At 38.9% G+C, this 10,838-nt stretch overlaps 1 protein-coding gene across 1 annotated transcript; it reads right to left on the bottom strand.

Annotated features, from left to right (window-relative positions):
* Positions 1 to 7,032: 7,032 nt before the first annotated feature.
* On the bottom strand, positions 7,033 to 8,504 carry LOC149842545 (heavy metal-associated isoprenylated plant protein 39-like). Its single transcript, XM_090001487.1, has 3 exons — positions 8,256 to 8,504; positions 8,078 to 8,153; positions 7,033 to 7,599 (listed from the first exon to the last, which is right to left on the bottom strand). The coding sequence occupies exons 1-3, from the start codon at positions 8,259 to 8,261 to the stop codon at positions 7,184 to 7,186; spliced, it is 498 nt and encodes a 165-aa protein (XP_089857613.1). The 5' UTR covers positions 8,262 to 8,504; the 3' UTR covers positions 7,033 to 7,183.
* Positions 8,505 to 10,838: the final 2,334 nt, after the last annotated feature.

Below are 10,838 nucleotides of genomic sequence, written 5' to 3'. Positions count from 1 at the left end.
TAGGTTACTATTAAAGAGTGGTAGTTATTTAGATTTGAAATAAACATGCATTGTACGATCGTTTAGATAGAATTTGGCTTCTATTTCTGCATTAGACAAATCTGGTTATTCTTGTTTATTTGGAAATAATTAATTTAAATTATTTCTTTATTCAAATCTTATTGGACAAATTCTTTATATTTAGTTGATAACCTATATTTACTTAATATTGTTGTCTCATATAATGAAACATTGCATTAAAGTTCTCATGTTGCAAAACAAAAATTAACAAATGAGAATTCTGCTTTATTATGGCATAAGTGCTTAGGTCATATTTCTAAACAAAGAATTGAAAGACTTGTAACGAGTGAAATCCTTGATTCCCTTGATTTCACCAACTTTTAGGTTTATGTTGAGTGTATAAAAGAAAAACGAACAAACATAAAGAAATCAGGTACCGAAAGAAGAACAAATGTCTTAGAACTAATTCATACAGGTATTTATGGGTCATTCCTTATGGCTTCTTGGAATGGTCAATAATATTTTATTACGTTCATAAACGACTATTCTCGTTATGGGTACCTATATTTAATTCATAAAAAGTCTCAGTCGTTGAATGTGTTCAAATCATTTAAGGCTGAAGTTGAAACTCAACTTGGCAAAAGGATTAAGGTCGTCAGATTTGACCGTAGTGGTGAATATTATGGTAGATATGATGGATCAAGTGAACAACATCTAGGGCCCTTTGCTAAATTTCTAGAGGAATGTGGTATTGACCCTCAGTATACCATGTCAAACACTTCTAGCATGAATGGTATTGCTGAGAGATGAAACAGGACCTTAAAAGATATGGTAAAAAGTATGATTTCTCATTCTATTTTACCAGAATCCCTCTAGGGAGAGGCATTAAAGACTGTAGCTTATGTACTGAATATGGTACCAACTAAAGTAACCAAGACCCCATATGAAATATGGACAAGCAAAAAGCCTAGTATAAAGCATTTTTATATTTTAGAATATTCAACTGAGGTTAGGTCATACAGGCCACATGAAAAGAAACTGGATTTAAGAATGGTTAACTGCTATTTTATTGGGTATTATGAAAGATCTAAGGGTTGTAAATTTTATGACTCTGTGAATAAGTTTTTTTTTAGACTAAAAATGCTTGTTTCTTTGAGGATGCTGAGTTTGGAGGGAGTGATAAGGAAAAAGACATTGCTTTTGAAGAAAAATCTTCTTCTCTTTTTACAGTTGTTGTTGATAATGACAAGTATTCTATTCCTGACATTGTTCCAACAAAACCAGAACACGACAATGCTTTAGATCTCCTTATACAAAATCAAGTTTTTACTCTTCGAGTACAAACTCAATAATCTCAAGAAACACCTCAAGTAACTCAAAAACAAATGTCATTAAGAAAATCCAGTAGAGAGAGGGGAAGGACAATTTGAGATCATTATATTGTTTTTCTCCAAGAACATGAGGGTGATACTGGCTTAAAGAAAAATGATTCAATCAACTTTCATCAAGCTATACAGAGTTCTAACTCTCAAAAGTGGATTGATGCAATACATGAGGAGATTAGATCCATGAAAGACAATAACGTATGTGATCTTATCCCATTACCTGAAGGTGTGAAACTCATTGGTTGCAAATGGATATTTAAAACCAAGAGGGATTCGATGGGTAATGTGAAAAGATATAAGACATGTATTGTTGCAAAAGGGTTTACTCAAAGGGTAGGCATTGACTATACAGAGACTTTCTCTCCAGTTTCTACGAAAGACTCTTTCAGAATTATAATGGCACTTGTGGCTCATTATGATTTGGAGATGCATCAGATGGATATAAAGACTGCATTCCTTAATGGTGACATTGATGAGACAATATATATGGTGCAACCAGAATATTTTGTCTCAGGCAATGCAAAGAAAATTGTTTGCAAATTAAAGAAATCCATCTATAAAGTTAAGCAAGCTTCCCATCAATGGTATCTTAAATTTTATCAAGTTGTCCTCTTATTTAGTTTCGAGATGAATGTGGCTGATGAATGCATATACCATAAGTTCAGTGGAGGTAAATATATTTTCTTGATTTTATATGTCGATGACATATTATATGTCAGTAATAATATAGGCATATTGCATAAAACCAAGAGATTTCTGGTAAAGAAATTTGAAATGAAAGATCTTGGTGACGCTTCTTTTGTATAAGGGATCCAGATACATCGAGATCATTCTCAAGGTATTCGTGGATTATCGTAAAAGAGCTATATTGAAAGGATTCTGAATATATTTGGCATGAATGATTGTAAACCAGCTGACACCTCTGTTGCTAAGGGAGACAAGTTTAGTCTCGCTCAGTACCCCAAACACCAGTTTAAAGTTAGGGATATGGAAAAGATTTTTTATGCATATATTGTGGGAGTCTTATGTATGCTCAAGTGTGTACACATCTGGATATAGCATACATTGTTGGGATGTTAGGCAGATATCTTATTAACCCAGAGATGGATCAATAAAAAATAGCCAAACGGGTTATGCAGTACTTGCAAAGAATAATAGGTTACATGCTCACGTACATGAAGTTAGATCAGTTAGAGATAATTGGGTATTCTGATTCGAACTTTGTCGAATGCCAAAATAGTCGAACATCCACGTCAGGTTATATTTTTCTATTAGCCAGGGGAGCTATTTCTTAGAGGAGTGTCAAGCAGATACACATTGCATCTTCCACTGTGGCAGCAGAGTTCGTAGCCTGTTATGAGGCATCCAATCATGGAATATGGTTACACAATTTTGTCAGTGAGCTGCAGATTTTTGGTAATGTTGAAAGCCCGCTAAAGTTATTTTATGACAATAATTCGGTAGTGTTATATTTCAACAACAACAAGAGCTCGTCAAAGTCAAATTATATTGAGATCAAGTTCCTTGTTGTTAAAGAAATAGTGCAGAATGGTCAGATATCTATAGAACATATTGGCATAAACTCCATGATTGTGGATCCGCTTACCAAAGGTTTGCCACCAAAGGTCTTTCACGAGCATATTACTCGAATAGGTGTTATATCATTTAATGATATGCTGGTTTAATGGGAGTTTGTATTTGGACATTATGTGATATAATAAAGTTTTATTTTACCACTTCAGTATAAAGTTCAAGTTTCAGTTTCATTCTATAATCATTTGTTTTGATCTCACTAAAGATTAAGGTATGATCAGTTGGAAATAAACATGTTTTGATCACATTACATGTAATTTTCATTCTTCACATCCATACTTGATCTATGTCGACGTTAGGTTATATCAATATACGTGATCATTGATGGGTCCAATTACGATATTTGTAATAAAGATTGCTTTGGTTCTATATTGACATGATCAATGGAATAGATTGTTAGAAATGTCATTTGGTAAAACAATATTTTTGAGCTCATAAGGTTATAGTGTGTGATTGTAAGGTGACATATGTGGCCCAAGTGGGAGATTGTTAGATAAATCGTATGGGCCTACATATGTTTAATCACACATTATATGATGTCTAAGGTTAAGGCCCATATAAAGTGATCACATACGGTTGGGCCATATGATATCTCATATGATATAGTTTTATTATGTGCAGAGACCTCATATGTCAATTTTCAATTTTATGATGAGTTGAATTGAAAATAGATCATAAGGTGATTACAATTAGGTTATGGTCCTCAAACCATGTATAGTGGATGTACTCTTTTGCCTCCTCATCATCAAAAAAAAAAAATTTGTCCCTCTCTCATTAGGTTTAGAGAAGAAGGTATGGTCATGTATAGAGGTTTTGTAAAATCATACCCGTAAAAGATCTAGCGTTACACCAATGGATTCAGGTACGCTTCCACATCAAGTTTCATTTATGATCTTTTCAATGATTTAGCACGAACAAGTTTAACAATCAAATAAAGTTTTTTGATGAATTTAAAATCCAACAATTTTCTCAAGAGGAGCCTTGGTACAGAGCATGTAGCCTTCTGAGCTTTTATAGTTGGTAGAACAACCGTGTGAAAAAAGTTGTGCATTGCCTAAGTTCATCAAGAGGAACCAATGCATGCTTACATTTAGAATTTAACATAAAGCATGTTTATCCATCTTTGAACATGGTTCCCCTATAGATAGGGATGGCAGTGGACCGGGGCAGGTGCAGGGACAAGGTCTCCATCTCTGCCCCCATTTCAAAATAGTGACCTCCATTTCTGGTCATTCTTATGACAGGTGGACTTTGGACCTCTACCTCTGTCCCGTCTCCATCCCCATCCCCATCCCCGTTGTTGTTCCTGCATCTCACCAAATTTATCGTCTGTCTCTTACCGTTGTGTTTATTAGATGGAGGAGAAAGAGAAGCTGAGCTGCCGAGGGGGTCGAGTTGTCACGCAGAGTGGCACAAAGAGGCTTGAAAGGAGGCCGAAAGGGTCAACCACGGTGACTGGAAGAAGGAATAGGATAACTGCTGAAATGATCATTTTTAGGATTTAGGGTTAGAAATATAGTATTAAATACATATAAGAGTTATATGTAATTTTATTAAATAACGAAAAGTATTTTAGTTATTTTACTAATAGGAATAGAAAGAAAGTGAAAGTCCATCTTGGAAGCGGATCAGGTCATGCTGAATATGAGCGTTTTTTCTCATGCTGACATCATGGCCATCCGATTTGCATTTTAAAAAGGTCAAAAGTCAACAAAACCACGTGGCATTCATCCAAAATGCAAACAGACGGCCACGATGTCCGCATGAGCAAAAACGCTCATGTTCAGCATGACCTGATCTGTGCCCGTCCATCTTGGCCTCCATTCCTGCACGGGATTTTATTTTCACCTCCATTCTCGATCCATTCATGTCGTCCATCCCTGCTTCAAACTAGACTGTTCAGACGGATCTCGGCTTCCCCGGTCCACTGCCATAAAAATAATTAAAATAGGCTTCTATGAACCAGCCTTGCGAGGGTGAGCACTCAAAATATATCCATGTTTCATATTTCTATATTGCCCCAGGAGATGGATGTCACAAGGACCTAATACGACACGGGATATGCCATTCTCATGTAACTTTTTCCGGCAAGGATAGTATACAAAGGGACACAAGGGTAAGTTGGTGTATCCTTCCAGTATTGTTCGTGAAGAGGCTCTATACCAACATCCTTTCTAACATATAGAAATGACAAGGAGGCCAACGTGCACAAAGATGACATATACTACATTAAGGAGAGGTGGAATTTATGTGAGGAATTGATAATGCACCACCCACCACGTGATATGAAATCTACAAATAAATTTGATGATGTCATCACGAGAAATACCCATCTAGACAATGGCTAAAAATTAAACAAATAAAAGATGATAATGCCATCATAGAAATTCTTGTCTCCATGCATGGGTTACAGTGTCGTCGTGCATGATGCAAATTCAAAGGGTCCAATATTCCACACGTGTAATATCGACATGCACACGCACGTGCGACAAGTCCGTTGGTTATGAACTGATGCATATACGTTATGCCATGGAGAACCATTTCACAGAAGTTTACTGATCCTAATAAACACCCATTAATCCCTTACATCGATCAACTTGATGAAGCAGGTGATCATATTCTTGCCCCTGCCACTCAACACAATCGAAGTGTAGACTTGAAATAGAAAGTTGTAGTTCATAAACTAGGTGAGGTTTTATGTGTCTGTCATCCAAATATGCATCAAGTCCCTGCACCCATACTAACTTGTTCCGCTCCGCTTGCCTGGTAGGAGCAGCCAGTGCACGTCACCTTGTTTGTGTAGGGACGTTGCAGGTTCAAAACCCAGTGGGTGGTATGGTTGTATAACTGGTAGGGGTCGGTCTAACCCCCAGCTTGCCTTAAAAAAAAAATACTAGTTACGTACAATGCTTTGGAAACAGTTAGTTTTTGAGGTCATTGATTAACAATTTTGTAACATACAATACCACAGCTTCCACTTTTAGCCACGTTTGTTTCTCATTTGGGTCATGTCTGTTTCTCATTTGGGTTTTAACATGTTGCAATCTCTCTCTCTCTCTCTCTCTCTCTCTCTCTCTCTCTCTCTCTCTCTCTCTCTCTCTCTCCCTGTGTGTGACAACGTATCATTCATCAACCAACTCAACTCGCCCTAATGGTGGAACTCCAGAGTACCAAATGGTGCCTTCGCAACACAAAATAGAAGGCAAATATTACTGCATTCCAAACATCGACACTAATGATGACCAAATTACTGAACTAGAAAAGTTGGCAGTTCATAAACTTGGTCAGGTTTTATGCCTCAAGTCCCCACACAGATAATTAAAAACTTGTCCTGTACATTGCTTCAGAATACTTAATCAGTTCATTGTGTAAAAAGTTTCTAAACATTTGGTACCACACTTCACTTTCGGGCCTTGTTTGTAAACTCTACTGAAGGGTGCCAGAGAGGAAATGCAGAATCCCCATCTGCTAAACCCATTTGGGAGACAAGAAAAATGGGAAACGAAGGAATTGGCAAAGAAGTTGCCAACGCCAGTTCATCAAATGGACTACCACCGTGAGGAGGTAGCTGTTCCCAATTGCCATGCCAATCCGACTCTCGAGTGTGCCCTAAACTCTCCTGTGGCCTCTTCAGTATTGGTAAATCATCTTCAGAAGTCCATCCAATCAGCCGGTTTCCAAACAGAGCCATAGCCATCTCTCTCTCTCTCTCTCTCTCTCTCTCTCTCTCTGTGTGTGTGTGTGTGTGACAACTGAATGATTCACCAACCAACTCAATTCACTCCAATGATGGAACTCAAGACACCCCAATAATGGAACTCAAATTACTAAATGGTGCCTTCCCAACTACAATAAAGAAGGGCAGTCAATCCAGTACCTGAACATGAATCCCACTCATAAATGATCTTTCAAGCCTAAATTGGAGACTCCTCATTAATCCAAAAAGACAAACTGAAAAGAAAAAAGAGCCTTATTATTGGTGGCATCAATTCTCTGTCATCAGTTTGCCATAATCTCATATCCAACAAGCACACAAATTCATATCTAAAATTATACACAACCCAGGTTTCTCTTCATCCATGTCTCCTGGAACAACCTCCAAGCCACCAACAAATTGTTTCTCACTTCCTTCAGGGCAAAAGAAGGCCAAAAAAAAGAAAAAGAAAAGAAAAGAAAAAAATAATCTATAAATAGTATCTCAGCACTCAGCAGATAACACAACCATTGGGGTTATCCTCCACACTGGTCACATAGTAACGGGTGGTCATGTGGGGATTGTAGGCCTGGTAGGCCCTTACCAGCTCTGCTATCTGCTGCTCGTATTTCTTCATGGGATCTTCCTCCTTTTTGGGCTCCTCCTTCTTGGCATCATCTTTCTTGGCTTCTTCCTTCTTAGGCTCTTCCTTCTTGGGTTCCTCCTTCTTGGGTTCCTCCTTCTTGGGTTCCTCCTTCTTGGGCTCATCCTTCTTGGCCTCCTCTTTCTTCTCTTCTTTGGCAGGACCCACTGTGAGTATATTTGTGTGCCAGTTCTTCCTCAGTTTGCTCACCACATCCACTGGGTCGACGTCCCCAACCACTGTCAACTTCTTTTCCTTCATGTCCATAGCGATCTCATCAATCCCTGTTTCGTGCAAAAAACATCACTACAAGACATGAAAAAAAAAAGCAATAGAAATCAAAGGATGATATATGGTGATGATCACCATCTGCCTTTGCGTTGTTTATCACAGACCACCAAGTTTGTAATGGGTTTGGAAGAGGTGGGGAGATGAGAAACCTGGGGAGGAACACACAGAAAGACTGAATCTGATTATTCACCCCAATGATTTTTTTTTATTTGGGATCTGCTCAGTTTCTGCCTTTTTTATTCTATTGGTCAAAGCTCCCAAAAGGTTGTTTCATTACTGTTGTAAAAGTTGGGGCCAATCTATCTTTTTAGCGTTGCTTCCTTGATGATGGGGAGATTCAAGAAACACAGCAAACATTAGGCATATACCCCTGGAGTTTTAGCTTTTGGTGATCTGATCAGGATCTCTTGAGACCATCAAGTATTTTGGTAAAAAAGAAACAGAAAACAACAAAGAAGAAAACCCAAATACCTGAAAGAGTTGAGACCGCTTTCATGGCCTTCTGCTTTGCTTTGTCATCATGCAAATCCAGTTTCACAACTACTTTCTGCACAAAAACCCAAAAGCAACCATCGAATAGATTGCAAACCAATCTAATAAACGAGATGGAAAGGAAAGAAAGTTTCCTTGAACCTTCTTGAACACATACCTTCATATCTAATTTATGATCAAGACCAAGATCCCAAACGCAAGGATTAAAAAAAGAAAGATGGGATGGGATTGGTAGAGGTGAAGATGGTGGTTATGGTGATGAGATATGACTATAAGAAGAATAAACGAGCCTCTAAGGCTGGGAAGAAATTGGGGGTGATGTAAGGAAGAGAATATAAAGATGGAGTGAAATGGTCAGGGCAATGCAGAGAAGAAACCGCAGGGGAGAGGTGATTGATTCGAAGGAGGGGAAGACTAAATATAGGCTTGTCCTCATTTGGTGAGGACTATGGAGGCCTTGTGGGCTACGTCTCTGCTATCTACAGAATTGCACAGTCGACTTCACTTCACAGTTCTAAAACTTGAAAGCCAAAGCCAAGAGAGCGATGCATCTTAACAGCCAAATTTTTATCCACAGGATAGGAGGTATTCTTAGAGGATGGACGGTCGTCCTTATGAGAAATTACACTTTGTCTCTAGGTGGGTCTTTCTTGGCGCTCGTAGTTTGGTAGGTTTCCACTTCCATTGGCATGCAAACACCTGATTGTGGTTTGATAGGGATGTCAACGGTTCGGATTCAAGTATCCGACTGAATCTCAATCCATTTAGTTGGATTGATAGAAGAAGGTGTATCTGATCAATAACCGGATTCAGATCTGGATCCAAGTTGAAACTGAATCCAAAACCTGAAGGATATAAGTATATCCTAGATAATAGTTGGATATGGATTCAGCACACTGCATTTTTTTCCATCCGAATCCGAGACTTGAGTTCAGATTAAATAAGGATCTGTTAGACCGGATTCAGTAAAGCCTACATCCAAACTGAGTTTGACCTACTAAATTTACATGCCTTGAGGAATAACCTATGACACAAAGACATTGGCACGACCTAACACACGACACGAGTACAACAAGCAAATTTGTTTAAAAAAAAAAAAGGCGACTCTAGGGGCCGGATTCTTTTAATTTTTTATATATTAAAAACAAACTTTTGTTATTTTAATGCAGTGTGTATTTGTAGTAACATATTATTTAAAATGATAAAAATTTATAAAAACATTAAAATAATATCCATATGTGACAATGTCCATGTCTTGTGTGTCCAAGCATGTCCACTCGTGTCACCAGTGACACACCTCCAAAATGACGTATCCCTGTGATATAGGTGATAACCAACTTTGCTGTCAATGCCCTCATCATTTTATCTTTCTATAAACATGGCAAATGTTCACATCGCTGCAAGTTTAAACATAAAAGGGTTCAATTGAGATAGCTGGATGATTAGGTAGCCCACAACTTCTATCAAAAAAAAAAAGAGTCGAAACATGAGAGAGTTTTCAAGTTTTTTTATTTTTCCTAGTGTGATGACGTTGATAATGGTTGTTTCAGATTCTTGAAAGGGTAATGCAATCTTGCACATAGGGATGGCAGTGGACCCGGGGAAAGCGGGGCCCCGCCTCGCCCCGTTTGGACCGGGGATGAAGGGTATGAAACGGGGATGGAAGCGGGGACGAAGGTTAAAATCCATCCCCGTCCAGGGGTGGAGGCGGGGATGGACGTGCACTTTTCCCCGCCCCGATCCCCGCCTTATCCCCACCCCAACCCCGCCCCAACCACTTTTCCCCGCAATATCCCCTCCCCGCCTCATCCTCGTTTGAACCGGGGATGGATGACATGAAACGGGGATGAAGGCAGGGGTGGAGGATAAAATCCATCCCCGCCAGGGAGGCGGGGTGGGGGTGGAGGCTAAAATCTTGAGGCGGGGCGGGGGTGGAGACCTTGTCCCCCGCCCCGCCCCGCCCCGCCCCGCCCCGCCCCGCCCCGCCCCACTGCCATCCCTACTTGCACACATGGATCTTATGAACTCTCGTATAAACTAGGAATTTTGATTTTTTTTTTCTTTGATCATACCAGTGTATTTATGTGCTTGATTTTGTAGGAATCATTTTTATAAAATATTTCAAGCCTCACAAAATCATATTTATTCATTGAAAAAAACAAAACATGATTCAAGTGTCAATTTTTAATAAATAATCTATGATGAATGCATATGAAAGGTTAGATTTGTGAAAGAAATGCTGAAATGCCTAGTACCTACATAGTGTATAAGGTTGGTGATAAAACATACACAGTGCTTAGTACTTTTTTAGGTTATATCCATACATATCACAATAAAAATGCGAGGGGATCATACCCATGATGGCATTACAATCGTGGGTCCCTCCAATGCCGGCCATCCACGTAATGAACGTACAAAAACCCTCACATTGTGTTTTGCTCTCAGACGCTTGTTTTTTTATATGCCTTAAATAATGTTGGTCTTAAGCATTAACAACCCTAAAAAGTAGTGGAATCAATCTATGACATGGGTGATCAAACCATGGTGGTTGGATGGTATTCATCTCATGGATGAACGTCATTGGAGGGACCCTTAATGGGGTACTGCTGAGTCACTGACTTGATCCAGTCTCAACGAAAATTGTGTGGAATGGCAAGTGTCAACTTTGACCAAGCGATGCCAACAACCTTTTCTTCTAAGGCTTTTGGAAGTATGTGTGCACATATGGAAGCGACAAAAT

Source organism: Nuphar pumila, chromosome 3, assembly GCF_984573655.1.
Source record: "Nuphar pumila chromosome 3, dmNupPumi1.hap1.1, whole genome shotgun sequence".
NCBI classification, from domain to species: Eukaryota; Viridiplantae; Streptophyta; class Magnoliopsida; order Nymphaeales; family Nymphaeaceae; genus Nuphar; species Nuphar pumila.
The sequence above is the reverse complement of the archived record's forward strand: the minus strand, read 5'-3'. Positions and strand labels throughout refer to the sequence as shown.